General features: G+C 39.9%; 1 protein-coding gene across 9 annotated transcripts in view; it reads right to left on the reverse strand.

Annotated features, from left to right (window-relative positions):
* Positions 1-20,552, reverse strand: part of Dcaf1 (DDB1 and CUL4 associated factor 1) — a 69,094-nt gene that overhangs the window by 44,263 nt on the left and 4,279 nt on the right. For 6 of the 9 annotated variants that reach the window (XR_015441099.1, XM_087186914.1, XM_087186913.1 and 3 more), the window contains 5 exons: positions 11,716-11,833; positions 9,308-9,384; positions 5,407-5,480; positions 2,677-2,790; positions 590-727 (listed from right to left, as the gene is read on the reverse strand). Coding sequence is in view for 8 of the 9 variants with exons in the window: in XM_087186913.1 (XP_087043039.1) it covers positions 590-727; positions 2,677-2,790; positions 5,407-5,480; positions 9,308-9,384; positions 11,716-11,833 (521 nt within the window). In the remaining variant the exon portion in view is untranslated. Of the gene's footprint in view, positions 1-589; positions 728-2,676; positions 2,791-5,406; positions 5,481-9,307; positions 9,385-11,715; positions 11,834-13,004; positions 14,871-19,170; positions 19,394-20,552 lie in introns of those variants that run through there. The other 3 variants (XM_087186911.1, XM_087186910.1, XM_087186912.1) reach the window with 3 other exon arrangements.

The raw sequence follows: 20,552 nt of genomic DNA on the forward strand, positions 1-20,552 counted from the left end.
ATGTACAAGTACAAATTCCCTTTGATGAATGTGATCACTATTCAAATTGTACCAATAAAATTATTTAAAAGAGATCAAATTGTACCAATAAAATTATTCAAAAGAAATTAGGGGGCAGGGGATTTAGCTCAGTGGTTCTGCTGCCTGCCTCATAAGCGCAAGGACCAGAGTTCCATCCCCAGTACCAAAACAAAACAAAAACAAAAACAAAAGAGATTAGGGATGTAGCTCAACATAAACTGGATTCAATCTCCAAGTACTGAAAAAAAAACAACCCTCTTACAGAAGTAATCTTGAAATGTTGATATTTTAACTATATTCCAGTACAAGGCTATAAATAAGCCAGGCATGGTGTTACACATCTGTGATCCCAGCACTCAAGGGGCTGAGGTAAGAGGATGAGTTCAAAGCTAACCTGGGCTACACAGGGAGTTCAAGGTCAACCTGATTACAGACCAAGACCATGTCCTCCCCGCAAAAAAGTTTAAAACAGGTTATAAATAAGACGTAAATAAGATTCAGGCAGCAAAAAAGAACCTGTGAACACTCTTCCATTTGATGCAAGGATTCATTCTAAGATGGTCCTTACCAGTTGTGAATTTTCATCCCTGTAGTTGGCAGCAATGTCTTGATTTTCCATAGCACCCCCTAACAGTCCAGTAGAGTATGTCCTCAGAGGCTGATCAGCCTCTCGGGCCCATTTGAAAAGATTCTCAACAATTCCTTCCTATAGTAAAGAAAATGAAATAATACAATTCAGAAAAGGCCCACTTTCATAACTAAAAATAAAAGCAAAGACTTCAAAGTTATGGCCAAAAAAGTTAATTTTTTTTTTTTTTTTGAGACAGGGTCACTATGTACTCCAGGCTGGCCTCAAACTCGTGGTAATCCTTCTGCCTCAGCCTCTCAAGTGCTGGGATTACAGGCATGCGCCACCATGCCCAGCCAAAAAAGTTAATATTTCAATCCTGTTCCTAAGAACAAAAATCTGCATCCAGGCACTGTGTTGTACACCTGTAGTTCCAGGTAGTTGGGAGCCTGAGGCAGGAGTTCCAGACCAGTCTGGGGAACATAGCAAGACCTTGTTTCAAAAAGAAAATAAGTATTAAAAATAAAAGCGACACACACTTATCCCAGCTACTCAGAAGGCTGAGGCAGGAGGATCAAAAGTTTGAGGCCAGCCTACACAGCAAGACACCATATCAAAATAAAAACTTGGGGGGAAGAAAAGGATGGTGAGACTGCAGGAAGTGGCCAGGGGACGTAGCTCACTGTGCTTACCTAGCATATGTGAAGCTCTCATTCAATCCCCAGGGGTAAAAAACTAATTTTTTTTACAGTGCTGGGTATTGAACCCATGGCCTTCGTACTGAGGTATATCCCCAGCCCTATTTTTTGAGACAGGGTCTCAACAAATCACTAATTTGCCCAGGCTGTGCTCAAACTTTTGATCCTCCCGCCTTACCCTTCCAGAGCACTGGGATTACAGGTGTGTACTACCATGTCCAGCTATGATTACATTTTTAAGTTTTAAAAATAAAGCAAGTGCTGAGAGCATAGCTCAGTGGAAAAGCAAGGTCCTGTTTAATCCCAGCACCAAAAAACCCAACCAATGAGGCCTACCCCATTCATACAGCAAATTCTTCAAGCTAAGACATTTATATTACTTTTAAAAATAGAGCAACTAATTTTTGACAGCTGAAGTACACATGCACAGTTACTATCAAAGTGACATTTTCTTATCTTCATAGCACTTATTTGAAATTTTCAGTTTACCTGTGTCTGCCTATCCCCAAACACATGATGAATGTAAGCTCACATCTTGCTGACAAAAAATTCCCAGCATCCAATATTTGAGGATAGCACAAAACCTATCCTAATATATTAGTAGCTAAAAGAATTACTAAATACTACCAAGATGAGATGGGCTTTCTCAAAGAACAGTTCTTCGTCACTGGGGAAGACCACTCATAGTCAGATGAGATCATAAATCTATTCTAAAAACATGCTCTTAAGATTGTAAAAAATACCATAGCATCCAACATCAAGTATTCATCCAAATGGCTATTTTTTACTTCTTATTTTGTTCATTTGGATTTCTTAAATTTCTGTAATACATATTACTACATGAAGAAAAAGCTGTAACAACTGTCTATAACAACCAAAAGGTCACTATTAGATTAAAAAATAAAGTTGGTGCCGCCTGCCTCATAAGCGCAAAGTCCCGAATTCAATCCCCAGTACCAAAAGAATAAATAAATAAAGTCGGGCATGATGGCATAGGCCTATAATCCAAGCACTCTGCAAGGCTGAGGTCAGAAGATAGCCAGTTCAAGCCCAGATGAGGCAATTCATCAACTGAGACCCTGTCTCAAAATAAAAAAACTAAAAAAGGGATGGAGATGTAGCCCAGTGTAAAGGCCCTGGGTCCAATCTCCAGTAGCACAAATAAATATATACATACATACAATGAAGCTGGGCATGGTAGTACACGCCTGTAACCCCAGCACTCAGAAGGCTGAAGCAGGAGGACTGCCACAAGTTTGACACCAGTCTGGGCTATACAGTGAGTTCAAGGCCAGCCTGAACTACTTAGTGAGACCCTATCTCAAAAAAAACCCAAAAACAAACAAACCAAAAATCCAACATACAATGAGTTTTCTTTTTAGCAAGTACCTTTTCTTGAAAGACAACAGCAGTTTCCAGCCCTGGCATGATGTCCAGTAGCAGTCTGCAAGCTGCAGTATTTAAAGGAGGCTCTCGGCTTGTCATCACATATGCATTCACCAGCTATAAAGAAAAAAATTAATACTTTTCCCCTGAAACTTAACCCAATCAAAATCAGGAAGTCTAATAAATCCCTAACACATTTCCATCACTTTTTCTTTGTACCAACTTTTTTTTATCAGTACATGTTTGCAGTACATAATGGTTACATTCATCATGAGGAGTTGGTAAATGTATATGACACGTTTGTTCTTTTTTATATCCTTCTCATTTCCTCCCTCCCCGTCCCATCACTTTCTTAAAAGATATGAACCATGCGACTGCTAATTAAAACTTTATTATAGTTATCCTTGGCAGTAATGAAAAACTTCAATTTCATAACTCTGTGTGTGTATTAATACACTTTTCTTTTGGCACTCATCACACTTTTACTGAATTTCTATTTGGCAGGGGCCAGCGGGGTGGGGTGTTGAGACAGGATCTCACTATGTAGCCCAAGCTAAACTTAGATTCACTACGTAGCCCAGGCTTGCCTTGAACTTAAAGTGATCCTCCTGCTTCATCCTTCCAAGTGCTGAGATTAGAGACATGAACCACCACACCTGGCCTGAATTTCTACTAAGTGATACCTACACTGTTGTGTTCTGAGCAGAGTGTACAACTGTAAATACTTATTGACACAGTCCCATCATCAAAAGGCTTACAATCCAACAGAAGTGAAGGGAAAACAGACAATATCATGAGTACCAGAAGCTACAGAAGTCCCTTACAACCCCTGCAGAGGACTCAGAATAAGGTTTAGAGAGGAAAGGAATCCAAGCTAGAACATAAAGAACAAGTAGGATGTAAAGGTGCAAATTTCCAATGATGAATGTCATTATATTGTATACCTAAAATATACCAATGATTAGAATGAATAATCCATAATGCAAAATAGGAAGAAAAGGTCCAAAGGAGTAGGAGTAGTGGGAGGGGCAGGGGAAAGGAAAGAAGAGAAAGGAAAAATGATGAGAAATGGAAAAAATGGAAATAAAGTCTTTGTAAATAGGGAAGGGTGGAGGGGGTGAAGGGAGGGCTAGGAATGGGGAAAAAATAAGAACCAAGATGCATTATGTAAAGGTAAATTCCCAATGAGAAACGTAATTGTGTTGTATACCTACAATGTACCAATAAAAGAATTTAATAAAGTGCAAAAATAAAAAAAGAACAAGCAGGAATAGCTAAGGAGTAGGAAAGCCAAATGGCAAGAAGCACTGGAGAGAACAAAGGCTAGAGACAGATTAGGTGTTTAATACTAATGTAAGGCATTTTAAATTTATGCTGAGAGCAATGGGAAGCCATTAATGCATTTTAAGCAAAACTATGATCAGCTTTTGCATTTTAGAACAATTTCTGGGCTGTAAAATGAAGACTGGATTAGAAGAGGACAAGAAGAAACCAGTTATAAAGCTATTGCAGCAACCAAATGATAGGTGCCAGCGACCAACCTAAGGTCTGGCAACAAAGAAGACACAGAAGGATTTAAGGAGTTTAAGGGGGATAGAACAATTAAGACCTACAAATCCACTGAATAAGTCAGATAGGAGGAATAAAGCATACTTTTTGTCTAGACAAGACATCACTACTGAGCTAGAGACTAAGAGAAACAGAGTGGAGCAAATAGACATGTGGAATTCGAAGTTCCAGGGGGGAAAACCAGGTGGAAATATATGGCAGATGGAAGTGACCTGAAACTGAGAAAAAACATTAGTGACTCAGAAATAAATATGGAGTTAATACAATACAGATAATAATAATACCTAAGACTTAGGCAGACTCTTTGCCAAGCAGTTTTGATACTTAATTTCACTCAAAAATTACAAAAACGTTTTGAAGTAAGTACTATCATCTCCATTTTATAGATTAGGAAAGGGTAAGAAAAACTAAAGTACTTGGGAAGCTGAGACAGGACGATCATGAGTTCTAAAACACAGACTCCAAAGCCCATGCTCTCAACCACTGTACCATTCCACTTCCAAACAAATGTAACAGCCACAATTTACTCAGCTATTACTATGTTCAGGACCTATGAACACTCATTTACTCCTTGCAACAATCCTGAGTTACAGAAAGCACCTTTCTATCCCTCCACATGCCCCATGTACACATCACAATTTTAGTGCAGAACAGTAACATGTACATCATTCTTATTTTTCCATTCTGGAACCCAAAAGAACACCTATAGCCCCAAACTCAAAATCTCCTTGCCCATGGCGCATGCCTGTAATCCTACCACTGAAGAGGCTAAGGCAGGAGGATCACTGCAAGTTCAAGCCAGTCTGGGCTACATGGTAAATTCAAGGCCATCACAGACTACAAGGTGAGAGCCTACCTTAAAAAACACAAACAAAAACAAAACTCCTCTTGTCCAAGAAGGAACTACACAGATGCCCTGGGAGCCCTCACCAATATACGATTAAAGAACAAAGAACACACTAACAGAAAATAATTTAGCCACAATCAGACTTTTGACAAGAAAGAAGGCCTCTTATTTCAACTGAACCAAGGCCAAATTTTAAAAACTATCTACTCTACTCCCCACTTTGCTAAGGCCTTTAGTAAAAGCAAATTATCTCAATAAATAAATAAAGGTACAACATTTGTTGATAATCTCTGGAGAAAAGTAAGAAGCAAACCTACTGCATTCATGAAATCATCATTCTTGAAGAGTATTCTCAGCAAGTGGCCCAGCATACACTCTGGATCAGCTCGACCTACCAAAAGAAGAGGGGAGGAACAAACAAACAAATGAATAAGTTGTCCCAGTCAAGCAACTTAGATCTCTGGAATGGCAGCTGGGTTGCTATAAATACTAATAAAAATGCCAGCAAAAGTAAAAACAAAGACAAGATTCTTATGACTAATTAGATTTTATCATAACATTATTTAAAATTAAAAGTGACAATATAAAAACTTAGCCAGTAACTGTGGCCCACACCTGTAATCCCAACTACTTAGGGGGCTGAGATAGGAGCATCACAAATGCAACGCCAACTTGAGCAACTTACTAAGACCCTGTCTCAAAATTTAAAAAAAAATTTTTTTTTAAATAGGGACTACTACACACATGTAATAGCAGCACTCTGGGAAGCTGAAGCAGAAGGATAATAATTCAAGCCCAGCCTGGACAACTTAGTGACTTAGGGAGACCCTCTCTTAAAATAAAAAGTTAAAAGGAGGGGAGGGCTAAGGATGTAGCTCAATGCCAAGACTCTAGGTTCAATCCCCTGTACCACATACATATATACAGAAGATTTTAAAAGGGTCAAGGATATAGGTCAGTGTGAAGGCCTTTGGTTAAATACCCAATATCACCAAGAGGCCTGGGTATGCTAGGAATGTATCTCAGAGCTCCCTAGACTCAATCCACAGTACCACAAAATAAATAAATCAATCAAAAGAATCCTAGCATTTTGGGCAGCTGAGGCAGGAGGATCCCAAGTTCAAGCCCAGCCTGGGTTACTTAGCAAGACTGTCTCAGAATAAAAAATAAAAAGGGCTAGCAGCCAGTCATGGTGGAGCATGCTATAATCTTGGCACTCAAGAAGATCACAAGTTCAAGGCCAGCCTGAATTACATAGTGAGGGGCCCGGGAATTTAGCTTCGTGGTTCCAACACCTGCCCCGCAAGCACAAGGACCTGAGTTCAATCCCTGGTACCAAAAAAAAAGTGCTAGAATTACATAGTGAGTCCTTGTTTCAAAAAAACCATACATACATACATACATACATACATAAGAAAGTAAATAAACGGCTCAGGGGCAGAGTGCACCTGGGTTCATTTCCAATACCACCAAAAATAAAAAATAAAAACAAAACTTGAGACAAAGCTCTCTAGCCTTTCTATTTCCCAGCATACTGCCTATGCAGCAATGCTGAATTAAATAATAATGGACTGGATCCAGACCAGTGTCACCAACAGTACAGAAGGTCTACAAAAGTATTACAAAGGAGCCTAAGAAAAAGCAACCCCCTAACTTCACAGCCACAGTAAGGCAGAAAGCATGCTTCTTTTGATGGGTGGCCTGGAGAAGACAGTTTCCAAGTTAATCTCACCACTGACTACAATGACAACAGCAGCAGAGAAATAATCTTGAACCTATAAGGACATCCTGCATTGGGTTAAGGCAGATGAATCCTACTAACCAATCACCAATCCTAAAGACATAGTAACATTAGTCACCCTAGCTCTGAGGGAAAGAATGTGAAGGATCTAGGTCCTTCACTCAATGCCTAAAAGCAAAGTATTAACTAATGCCTGGAAGAATTACTGATTTATTTTAAAAACAGATGCCATCTATTTTATTTCATTTCCTTTCAGAATATGAGAGTAGTGGCAAATTTAGCTATATGATACATTACAGAATGAAGACAAGATGTGAGCTATTGATGTGAAATTTTCACAAATTTGTAAGTGGTATCTCAAAGTAATTCCCAAAAAGAAAAGTCACAAGAATGGCATTTTTAAAAGACTTTAGCTTTCACTAATAATAATAAAACTGAAATACTTACTTTTATTAGAAGGAATTATGTCTAATGACAAATACTGTTTAACATTAAGAGGTGCGAAGAAAAAAACTAAGTTTCTACTAGGGGAAGAAAGCATATCATTCTCTGTCTCTACCTTCTTCCTCATTACCACTTCATCCTTTCACTGCAATGACACTAAGCATGATCATGTCTCATTCTTTTCATGATTCCATGTATTAAATGAAACATCTGACTTCACATTCACTTTCATACTTTTTCATGCTCTATTCTTCCCTTTCTGAAGATGTGAATTAAAATGAATATTCTATAACTGTCTAAGAATATCTAGGACAAATGCAGCAGGTAATATCACATAAAAAACTAGGCAATCTGAAATACCTAGCTTACATATGAGAACAAAAGTTTAAGAAACAAAAAAAAACCTGGAATATCAGATGGACATAAAATGTTCTATTTTTATAACTCCCACCAATTGGCCCTATGTCTCTACTCAAAAAATTTCAAACTCCTCTCCAAAAAGGACTGCTTCTAGCTATAGAGTTATATGCAGCCTGGGGTCATACATAACTTAAGATTAGACACTGGTAATGCATCTTAGAGAACTCACAAGACAGGCACAGTGGTGCACTGTGATCCCTGCACTCTGGAAGGCTGAGGTAGAAGGATCATAAGTTTAAGCCTAGCCTGAGCAACTTAGGAAGACTTTGTCTCACACACACAAAAAAAAAAATTTAAGAGGCTAGAGTTGGGAATGTAGCTGTCTACAAAAGCCCTGGGTTCAATCCCCAGTAACACACACACACACACACACACACACACACACACACACACGCACAAAAACACAAAATGGAAAAGACTCAGCTGGTGTGGCGGCACACACCTATAATCCCAGCAGCTGGGAGGCTAAGGCAGGAGGATAACTGCAAGTTAAAGGCCAGCCTGGGCCACATAGTGAGTTCAAGGCCCACCTGAACTCCACGTCGAGACCTTGTCTTCAAAAGAACACCAAAAAAGGGAAAAGTCTCAAGTCCCACTCAAGTCTGTATTATACCAAATTAAATACCAAAGCAGGCCAGTTTATCATGGCTCTAATTAAACTTGCCCAAAATAAAACCAAATTAACACAAGAAAACATATGTTAGCTGTTAAAACACTAAAGCAGACATCAAGAAGTCTATTTAAAGCAGGTGAGCTGACACACATCTGTAATCCCAGCTACTCAGGAGGCTAAGGCAGGATAATAGCAAGTTGAAAGCCAGCCTGGGCAACTTAGTAAGACCCTGTCTTAAAATTTTAAAAAATTTTAAAGGGAGGGCCGGGGATTTAGCTCAGTGGTTTCACCGCCAGCTGCGCAAGCGCAAGGTCCCAAGTTCAATCCCTGGTACCAAAAAAAAAAAAAAATTTTAAAGGGAGAGCTGGGACATTGCTCAGTGGTAAGGCAGTCCAGCATGTTTAAGACCCTGGGATCAATCCCAAGACCACAGGGAAAAAAAGAAAAGAAATCTATTTATTATTCAAAGTTCCATGTGCCAACATCCTAACTAAAAGCAAGGCACTGGATACATTCTCAATTATATTTCCCCCCAAGAAAAAGGATAATTACTGTTACAAAAAGGCCAGGGTGTGGTGGTGCATGCCTGTAATCCCAGCACTTGGGAGGCTGAAGCAGGAGGATCACTGCCAGTGCAAGGCCAGCCTGGGCTACATAGTGAGCTCAAGGCCAACCTGAACTACATAGCAGGACCCTATCTCAAAAACAACAACAAAAAAAAAACCAGACTCTTTTTCTAAGTCTTCGTAAGCATGCCAACTGTATGAACTAAATATACCTAATTTACTTGCTTTAAGTTATGTTGTTTCATATGTAAATATTGGAAATAACTTCAGTTTTAACAAGAATTTATCTTTCCTCATTGCCTTCACTGTAAAGATGTAAAATACAGTAATAAATAAAAAGACCTTAACATATCATAGAAGATGTTATTTCAATTAAAACTACTATTAACAATTTTCTTTGGTAAGAAGACCCAAGCTCAGAGAACCTATCTTACCAGGATGTCGATCATCAAATGGGTCTGGATCCCCTTTACGATATTCTTCAGTTTCTTTTTCAATCAATTCAGACATCCTAGCACAAAGGGAAGAAGGAGTCAACTCTGAACTGGCGTTAAAAAACAAAACAAAACCACACCACAACAACAATCAATAGACAAGGTGTAAAAGTTAGAAAAACAGTATTTTTTGAATGGGCACAGAAATCTAAACAATCACCTCACAAAATAATTTCCAAGCTAGGCATGATGGAACATGCCTGTAACACTAGCACTCTGGCTGGCTGAAACAGGAGGATTGAAAATTTGAATGCAGTGTGGGCAACTTAGCAAGGTGCTATCACAAAATAAAACACACACACACACACACACATACACACACACAAACACAAAGAGGCTTAGGGATGTAGCTCAGTGCCAAGGTCCTAGGTTCCCTCCTCAGCATTGCACCAAAAAAGAAAAAAGAAAAAAATCTATTCCCAAACTCTTCTCTAAACTTTCCTTGACTCAAAAAATAGTACTACCGTTACCTTTGAAGCCAAAACCTTAGTAGTCATCTTACAATCTTCTTTTTCTCCTCAGCCCTATAATAATTCATTAACTCTACCTACAAGATGCTTAATTTTAATTATTTCTCTAATTCTTAACCATTCCTACACATACTAGACTACCCTGCCAACAGCCTTTATACTGTTCATGCTTCCTCCTCCACGTGTGACCTGACACAATTCATTCTCCAACTTCCAAGGACTTACCACAATACATTGAATTAAGCCCAAGTACTATCATGGCTTAAAATTATCCGGCTTCTGCCTTATTTCCTGACTACTTCTTCCATTCCTCTACCTCCTTTTCAATAAGCTTCTGTCACATGACCATCCCTGCTCTTTAAAAATTCAAGTTCATTCCTACTTCACGCCCTTTCTGGGCATTTTAGCTTAGCCTGAAATGTTTTTCTTCATTTAAGCCTCTGCTACCACCCCAAGCAACCTTTCATATGCTTTTGCTCACTACAAATTAGTTTAGCCTGTCCCAGAAATTTATGCAAATGGAATCATTTGTGCTCTTACTGTCTGACTTCTTTTACTTGCATGTTTTGAGATCACCTATGTTGCTGTCTTGTGTTGCTTTTTATTCATGCATTGTTTATGAAAACAGGAAAAATTACTTTTTGAGTACTCTAAGCAAGAGTGACATTTTAATCTGTTTATTTTTGTTTTTTGAGACGTTAATCTATTTTAATGACCAATTTAAGGCCATCAGTCTAATATCTAACATGCTCTGTCCTAAGTCAAACTTTCCTACATTCTTCATTTCCATAAAACCAAATTTCCTAGTTTTTGTTTTTAATTTCCTGATCTTAACATTTAGGTTCTATGCATAAATTCTTAGGCAACTCTAATCTGGCCTCAAAAATACTTGTTTTCCCTTCCTTTCCCTCTAAACTCAGAAAATTCTCTTTGCCACAAAGAATGATCACACAAAATATAGTTAGAATTACATATTATAAGACCTACTAGTATCCTAAGCTGAAACTAAGAAATGAAGTTAAAGATGCTCAGGTATAGAGATACACACTTGTAATCCCAGCATTCTGGGAGGCTGAGGCAGAAGCATCCCAAGTTCATGCTCAGCCTCAACAACTTGGTGACTTAGTAAGACCCTGTCTCTAAAAATAAAATAGGTTGGGTATGTAGCCCAGAGTGCAGGTTCTGCGTTCAATCCTCAGTATCACAAAAAGTAAATAAAACAAAAAAAACATGGATTCTGTAGCCAGACTGCCAAAGTTCAAATGAGAGCTCTTCTCATTTGTCATGTGTGACCCTCAGTCACCCAGGATGGTGTGTGACCCTGGACAAACTACTTAACTTCACTGTGCCTCATAAGGATAACAGTCCTACTATAGTTTCCGTAGGCCCTGTGGAAGTTAATTAGAACATAGCCTGATGTATGAGACCTATGAGTGTTATAATGAAAAACAGGAATCTGAAAAACATAGGGTAGATACTGAGAGGCCTTCTGGAGGTGGTACTCAAGTTTCATAACTTGATTTTTTACCACAAAAGAATTTAACAGGCCAAGTACTTTTTAGTATATAAATTACATCTCAAAAAAGTTACCAATAAAAAGACATAGTTCAGGGACTGGGGGTAAACTTAGCGGTAGAATGCTGGCCTTGCCTGCACAAGGCCCTGGGTTCAATACACAACAGGACAGCTGGAAGTAAGGGAGAAAGGGAGAGAGGGAGGAAGGGAGGGGGGGAACAGAGTGATTGATTCAGTCAAGGTAAAAATGTTCCTACACTTTTCTCCACACCAAGTTTTGGTTTTTTTAATGCAATTTTTTTTGTGTGCACAGAAAAACTAGTGTGAGTTGCATATATGACAAACCAACTTAATTATTCATACCTTGTAAGGATAGGTACCATGTCCTGCCCACTGCCATGTTCCTTTTCCCACTGCTCCAGCAGGGTAGTGAGCTCGGCTTTGGAGTCCACATGTACCGCTACTGTAGTCATAGTTTGGTCTAAAGAAACCAAAACAACAATAAATGAACACAGGCAACCAATATGACACACTTCCCACAAAAGAAAAGGTGAGGGGGTAGAAAACAGATGAGTAAGCAAAGGATATAATTAAAAAGCAAAGGAACTGTAACCTGTGTATCCTTCAGATAATTTTATTTGTGGTACTGTGTGAAACTGGATATTCATCAAGTTATGATGAACAAGTCCTTTCCCTTCTCTGTCTCAGTTTCCTCAAGAGTCAAATGAGGCAGGGAGCTGGATCAAAACTGATTCTTAACCTTCCTAAGAACCCCTGTGAATCAGACAAATGTTATGGTCCCTTCTCTCATGAAAAGTACATATACCTAGGCTGAGGATATAACTCAGTGATAGTGTGTAGCACAAGGCCCTGAGTTCAATAACAACAAATTGTATACCTAATATCTACAATATATACAATAATCAAAGTCTAGATCTCTGAAGTCCAAAACTTTGAGGTTTTGTTTTTTTATTTTTTGTTGGCAGTACCAGGGATCGAACTCAGGACCTTGAGCTTACGAGGCAGGCATGGCACCACTAAGCCAAATCCCCAGCCCTGAGATTTTATTTTTTAATACAAAATGTAGAAAACACTACTCCCAAAAATCACTTGCTCTTGTTAGTCTTTGGGAGGAAAGTTTTATGAAAGACAAACAGTGCATTCCTGTTAATTCTCAACAAAAAGGATATGAAATCAAGTGGACAACCTCACTAATATGAAAGCTGGGGGCCTGGCATGGTGGCCCACACCTGTAAGCCTAGCACTCAGGAGACTGAGGCAGAAGGATTATGAGTTCAAAGAGAAACTAGGTGACAATAATTCAAGATTAGATCACCCTGGACCTTGTCTCAAAACATTCCCTTGCCTAAAAAAGAAAATTAAAATGTCTACCATAGGCCCACTTATTGGAAGGTGGGCATGGTGGTTCATACCTGCAGTCCTAGGGGAAGCAAAGAGAAAAAAACTGTTAGAGCTCAGGAGTTTTAAGACCAGCCTGGGCAACATAGCAAGAACATTCCCCCAACACATTTTTAAAAATATTTCATTCCACTGCCTGCCTTGGAAGCACAAGGTCCTGAGTTCAATCCCCGGTACCAAAAAAAAAGAAAAGAAAAGAAAATTTCAAAAGTGCTGAGCACAGTTGTACATACCTATAATCAATCCCAGCTACTCAGGAAGCTGAGACTGAAAGATGTCAAATTCAAGCCCAGCCTAGGCAATATAGCAAGACTCTGTCTCAAACAAGTAAGTCAATCCATTAAGTCAGTCCATTTGTCCCTCAGGCTTCTTAAGCTCTTTCACAACCAATTTCTTGGACAAAAAGAGAATGGCAACATGTAGAGAAGGTAGATGGGATGTTGTTCAGTGGCAGTGCTTGCCTAGCATGCACAAGATCTTGGGTTCAATCCCAGCAATAAGGGGGAAAAAATGGAGCCAAGCATGGGTGATATCCAATCTGGAACTCTGAGACAGGAGGATTGCAAATTCGAACCTAGCTGAGCAATTTAACCATTTAACCAAACTCTGTCTCAAAAAAGATAAAAAAGGCTAGTAATGTAGCTCAAGAGAAGGCCCTGGGTTCAATCCCCCATGGGGAGGTGTGGAGAAGAAAGGTTGCTGGGTTGAATGATAAACCCAAGAATACAGAAGGACTGGGAACTGAAGACTTAAGGAACCAAATATGATATCCAAACAAGATGTTTATAAGGGGCTCCAGAAGGGACAAATGAGACCCAAATGTTTAGATGGTTTGTGCAATCACTTTTTTCAAAATATTTTCTAGGATTAAAAAAGTCAGATCTTCTATGAAAAATTTTCACAGGAGTAGCAATCATTCCACAAAAACAGTTTTACATCAGAAAGGGATTACTAGATCTAGAACTAACTCTTCCAAAGATATCTACTATAACAGCAAGCAAAAGCTATATAAAAGAAGATACCACCAACTCTCTAAAACACAAACATTTATTTTAATAAAGTAGATGGATTTCCAAGTTAGTACTGATTCATATCACTTGGGCTAACCATTTTATTTACTCCACAAGAAAATATACTAGCAAACTGAATCCAGCAGCATATTAAGATGTATTATTCTGAAGACTGAGACAGGAGAATCACAAGTTCAAGGCCAGACTGAACAACTTAAAGAAATTTTATCTCAAAATAAAATTTAAAAAGAGCTGGGATACAGTTCTGTAGTAGAGTGCTTGTTTAGCACGTGCAATGCCCTGGGTTTAATGCTAGCATAAAAAAATAAAAGAAAACAACTACAAAAATTAAACATCATGAACAACTGGAATTTATTTTAGGATTGCAAGAGTGGTTCTATGTATGAAAATCAATCAAAGGCTGGAGGTGTAGCTCAATGGTAGAGTGCTTGCCAAATATGCAAGAGGCCCTAGGTTCACCGCCAGCAATGCAACTACATCAACAAAGAGGGGAAAAAGACCAAGAGACAGAGAGAATCAATCAATATCACACATATAAGAGAATGAAGGAGAAAAGAAAAAACACATGATCATCTGATTGATGCAGAAAAAAAAATATGACAAAATCCAACACCTTTTTATGATTTAAAAAAATTCAATACAGAACAGACAACAACTTCCAAAATAGCAAAGGACACTATAAAAAATCCACAACATGCTCAATGATGAAAGACTGAAAGCATTCCCCTTAAGATCAGAAGCAAGACCTATATGCTTGTTTTTGCCACCTCTATTAAACACTCTAGTGGAATTGTGGCCAGAGCAATTAGGCAAGAAAAAGAAATAAAAGGCATCCATGTTGGAAAGGAAAAACCAAAATGGTTGAATGATATTTGCAAATGACATAATACTATATGCTGAAAATCCTAAAGAAGCCACATAAAACTATTAGCGCTAATAAGCAAATTCAGCAAAGTTGCAAGGTACGAAAGCAACACACTAAAATCAACTGTATTGCTATATGCTAGCAATGAATAATCAGAAAGTAAAATTTTAAGACAATTTACAGTAACACCAAAAAGAATAAAGTACTTAGGAATAAACTGACCAGACAAGCTTAAGATTTACAGTGAAAATTACAAAACTTTGTTGGAATAAATTAAAGACAACATAAATAAATGAAAGACATTTTGTAGTCAATGGATTAGAAGACAATATTAAAATGGTAATACATTCCAAAGCAGTCTACAAATTCAATGCAGTCTCACCAAAATCCCAATGGCCCTTTTTACAAGATTTTTTTTGGTACTAGGGATCGAACTCAGGTCCTTGTGCTTGCAAGGCAGGTGGTGGACCACTGAGCTAAATCCCCAGCTCAATAATCTTTTTTGCAGGAAAAGAAAAACCAATTCTAAAATTTATATGTAAAGTCTGGGCACAGTGGTGCATGCCAGTGATCCCAGCTACTTGAAAACCTGAGGCAGGATAATTGCAAGTTGGAAACCAGCCTGGGCAACTTAGCAACATCTTGTCTCAAAACTAGCCAGGTGTACTGGTGCAGGCCTATAATCATAGCACCCCACACAGAACGATCACAAGTGTGGGATGCTATGATTAACTGCTGGGATACATAGCAAGTTCAAGGCTAGCCTAGACTACCTAGCAAGACCATATCTCACAAAAATTAATAAAACTGGGCATGGTGGGGTATACCTGTAATTCTGTCACCTTAGGAAGCTTAGACAGGAAGATGGCAAGTTTGAGCCCAGCCTGGGAAACTTAGCAACCTAGTGAGACCCTGCCTCAAAATAAAAAATAAAAAAGGTTGAGGATATAGCCTAGCACAAAGGCCCTGGGTTCAATCCAGTACCATGAAAAGTAAATAAACAGATACACAGACAAATAAATGAGAGGAGAGGCTGGGGATGTAGCTCAATCCTCCCTAGGTTCAATCCTCAGTATCAATAAATACATAAATTCATACTTAGGATACCTATAATCAAAAATCGGAAAATAGAAGCAATGCCAAGAATCTGAAGAAACTGAAAGATACGATACATTGCTGGTAGTAATGTAAAATGGTACAGCAACTATGGAAACCAGATTGATAGTCTCTCAAAAAGGTTTTTTTTTTAAATTAAACATAGCATTACGGTATAACCCTATTTCACTACTAGGTATATGCCAAAAGAATTGAAAACAGACAAATATTTCTACAAAAATGTACATAGCAGCATTATACACAATAATCAAAAGATTAAAAACAACTTGAGCCAACAATGCTAGCACACACCTGTAATCCTAGCACTTGAGAGGCTGAGGCATGAGGATCACCTTGAGTTCAAAGCCAGCCTGGGCTACAGGGTGAGTTCAAGGCCACCTGAACTACAAAGTGAAAACCTGTCTCAAAAACTACAAAACAAAACAAAAACTGGAATGTCCATCATCAGATGAATCATTAAACAAAAAGTGGCATATCCATAAAATGGAATACTCAGCCATAGAAATGAAGCACGTGCTACAGATGTGGATGAATTCTGAAAACAATATCTTAAGTGAAAGAAGAATACAAATGACCATATATTATATAATACTATTTATATCAGACATAGAACAGGTAAAGCTATATATACTACAGAAAGTTAATTAGTGACTGCCGGGGGTTAGGATTGGTGAATAACTGTTAAATGGGTATGGAGTTTCCTTCCCAGTGATAAAATGGTCCTGAAATTAGAAAGAGGCAATGGTTGCACTACATTGTAAATCAACTAAATGCCAATGAATTTACACTGTAAAACGGTGAATGGTTAGTTATGTGCTTACAATTTTTTTTAATTAGGGGAGGGTCAGTGATCCTTGTAGGAATGCCTCTTGGATAACTTAAACAATCAGCCTAGTATAGCACATATACTCTGAGACTATGTGTCTGATGTTTTTTGTTTTTCTTTTGTTTTGTTCTATTTTTATTGAGACAGAATCTCACTAAACCACCAAGTTGTCCAGGCTTGGTTCCAATTTTCAATTCTCCTCCTCCTCCATGCCCAGCCCATAGATGAAAAAATGGACTGACGTAGGTACCCAAGCAATAGATACTAGTAGAAGAGGGTTTAAAAATTCAAATTTCAATTCTGCTGACATACCTGTGAGATCTTTTTTATTTAATTTCTCTAGATCATAATTTCAAACAAATAAGAAAAACCAAATTTCTGGCACAGGTTGGTGGCACAGGCCATGTAATCCCATCACTTGGGAGGTTGAAGCAGGGAGATGAGTTTGAAGCTAGCCTGTACTACACAGCCAATTCAATGCTGGCCTGGACTATACAGTGAGACCTTACCTCAAAAAAAAAAAATTAAATTTCTATTTCCTTATCTGTAAAGCAGATATAGTTGCTGTGTGGGACTAAACAATAATACTACCCATATAATAGAATATAAAGCCTTAAAATATATATATTTACACTCCAGGCATGGCGGTGCATGCCTGTAATCCCAGCACTTAGGAGGCTGAGGCAGGAGGATTGCCGAAAGTTCAGGCTAGCCTGGGCTACATAGTGAGGCCGTGTCTCAAAAAGAAAGAGAGAGAGAGAGAGAGAGTGTGTGTGTGTGTGTGTGTGTGTGAGAGAGAGAGAGAGAGAGAGAGAGAGAGAGAGAATAAAAAAGAAAAAGAAAAAGTTACAATCCTAAAACAATCTGTCAAGACTCTTATCTTTAAAGGAGAAGAGGGGCTGGAGTTGTGGCTCAGTGGCCAAGTGCAGGCCTCATATAAGGTCCTGGATTCAATCGCCAGCAGCCAAGAAAAAAGAAAAAGGAGGAAAAATATACAAAAGCTCCAGAACTTCACACAAAACTTTAACCACTATGATTCGAGATCCTGAATAACTATTACCATTCATGACCATCTCCTTTACAAAAACAACGCAACTGGTAATAAGCCAACTACAATCGCTTCAATTTACAAGTGGTTCTTTCTAGAATTCTTCTCTACTAAATTTAACAACTTAACAACGGTAGAACAGTAAAACAACGTCCTTAGCAAACTATCCAAGAGATGTTTAGCACAAAATGATTTCCCCACTCTACCCAAATTCTCTATTATCTCCTTAATATCCAAAAATATAACTCTCGAGCCCAGAATGGTGGCACATGCCTGTAATCCTAGCACTCGGAAAGCTAAGGCAGGAGGACTGCCTTGAGTTCGAGGCCAGCCTGAACTACATGGTGAGACCTTGTCTCAAAAGACCAAAAAATTAAAAGTAAAAAAGCCACTCAAACAGGTAATGAATTAACTGCTATAAACAAAACCCAAATCTTGACATCAAGGAGAAAAATACTGAATCGATTCCTAAAGTCTAAAATGCACGTTTCATATAACACTTAAAAGTAAATGGCCATGGACTGGAAAAAGAAAATCCAAGATGATATTACCAATGAACTTCTCATTCTACACATTTGAAAAAGCGTTTAAAATAGGAAGATGCATAATTAAACCACGAAGACCAATTAAAAGGCTTCACTGGAAAGACAGAAAAAAACTGAGAGCAACATGACACGGACAAGGACGAGTAATCTGTGACTCAAAAAGAATTACTTCGAGCACTCAAAACTACTTCCTTGATATATGGAAACCCAGAGCGCTACCACTGCAATAAGAGGAAGCGAGAAGGAAACCGCCTAGGAAGAGAAGTCGGGGTGAAGCGAACGCCTTTGACATCCCAACTGAAATCTCGACAACCCCGGAAATAGGTTCCCCAGAAGCTCTGCAAGGAATCCGAAGTCTGACTCCTAGGTGCGGGACCAGAGCACCTCTCTCCACTTCCTCCCTCCCTCCACCACAGAGGCGGGGGAAGTGATCAGAGAGCTCCGCCCCCTCGCCGAGTCCAAAAGCTGGGCGGCTGCAGGGGTAGGTGGCACGCGGCCGAGAGAGAAGAGAGCCAGCCCAGGTGACTGAGCTGGAGGCGGAGACACAGTCCAGGAAGGGGGCCGCCGTACGGAAGGGAAGATGGAACACCCCAGCCTGTACGGAAGGGAGACCAGGAGCATTGGGAGGAAAAAGGTGAAGAGGAAAATGAAAAGTACCCCTCCTCCAGGTAGCGGCGGGAACACCCCTGCCCCCACTCCGGGCGGAAGAGTTACACTTGGGAAGCTTCTTTAGGGGACTGGAGGAAGAACGCGAAAGCCCCGCCCCCGAGCCAAGAATCAGAAAAAGGAAAAGTCCTGTCAGGCCCCAGGCCCAGCCTCCCTGGCGGCCCGGCCCGCCCCCTCCCTGCCGGCGGCCCAAGCAGGTGCCGCCCCTCCCCCAGCCCAGCGCCCACTCTCCAGCCTGGCCCGCCGCATACCCCATCTCCTCGCACCCTCCCGGGAGCCGTGCGCCACCTTTCCCTACTCACCTTCCCGGGCGGCTCCGCCGCTTCCCCTCTGACCCCGCCAGCGGCCACAATTCACACACACCACCTCAGATCCCGCACTCTCTCTCACTCACACACACACAGCGCGACCACAGCTACCGAGCGGCCCATATATTACCCGTCACTCGCGCGCTACGCGCGCGCACTCGCCAACTTGGCGCGAGGATCGCGAGCAGGGGGCGGGAGGAAGAAAAATCGAAGCGCCTCGAGGATATCTGGGAAGTGTAGTTCAGCGTCTAGGGGTGGGGCCCGCCAATATTAATTGGCGCATAAGAGCCCAGTGCTTGCCGGGATTTGTAGTTCTCTTTATTAAAAGCAAACTGCTGTATACAATACTCATTGGCTGCTTCCGAAGGCGAAATCGAAAAGCGAGGGAGTTGTTCTTTCTAAAACTGGCCTTTAGCTGCCTAATACTTTCTCAGTGTTTTATTCTGCCCTGTGTCAGCGGAGAAGTTCTATGTTTTCTCATTTGCCATATTATCCCTAGACTATACCAGAGTCAGAAAATATTCTCCACGAGCATACAGGAAATCCCAGCATTCAGTAAGCAGAAATCACTAGTTTTTCTTTGTCTCTTCAAGCCATAGTCTGTAGAAATCATTAAATATTTATTACCAAACACTGAATGTGAGGCAGAAAAACGAAAAACCAAAGTCCTGTAGATGAGCCAGACACAGTGGTGCAGCCTGTAATCCCAGCTATTCCTGACGCTGAGGCAAGAGGATCACAAGTTTGAGGCCTGCCTGGGCAATTTAGTGAGACCCTGTCTCAGAATAAAGTAAAAAAAAGAGCTGGGGATACAGCCCAATGTATGACGCTGAGTTCAATCCACCACCAGCACACAGGAGTGAAGTCAATCTAATTCAATGTCTTCATCTAACATTTGGGAAACTTGAGGCCCAGAGAGTGAGTGACTTGCCTAACACCACACAATCAATGAGCCTCAGAAATCAGAAGACTCTGAATCTGACCTAGAGATCCTTTGTGGGAACATGGAAGATAAGCATAACTCCACCGTTGAGCAGCATCTCGACAAGCTTCTTCTCAGCCTTCAAAGCCTGGCACAACTCTTTAACTCTCTTGGACTCCTGAGAAAGTTTCTATGCATGTCCATGACTCCTCACAGGCAATATTTTCAAATGGAGAATACAAGGCACAGTAAGCCTGCTGCTATGCTCAGATTCCACAGCTAGTAAGAAGCCTGGATGCTGGGTCTATTGATTCCATTATTCACTGGATCTCATTGTCTTCTGTTCAGAAAGATTTCCTCCTTCACTTAAATGTGTGACTTGGAAGCAGCAGCTGTTCAAGGCACAAATTCTAGAATGTGTGGTGGCAGTGCTGTCACAGACATTTCACCTTTC

Source organism: Heterocephalus glaber, unplaced genomic scaffold (genome assembly GCF_053883595.1).
Source record: "Heterocephalus glaber isolate CG9 unplaced genomic scaffold, H.glaber_assembly_v1.0 deba00001504, whole genome shotgun sequence".
Classification (NCBI taxonomy): domain Eukaryota; kingdom Metazoa; phylum Chordata; class Mammalia; order Rodentia; family Bathyergidae; genus Heterocephalus; species Heterocephalus glaber.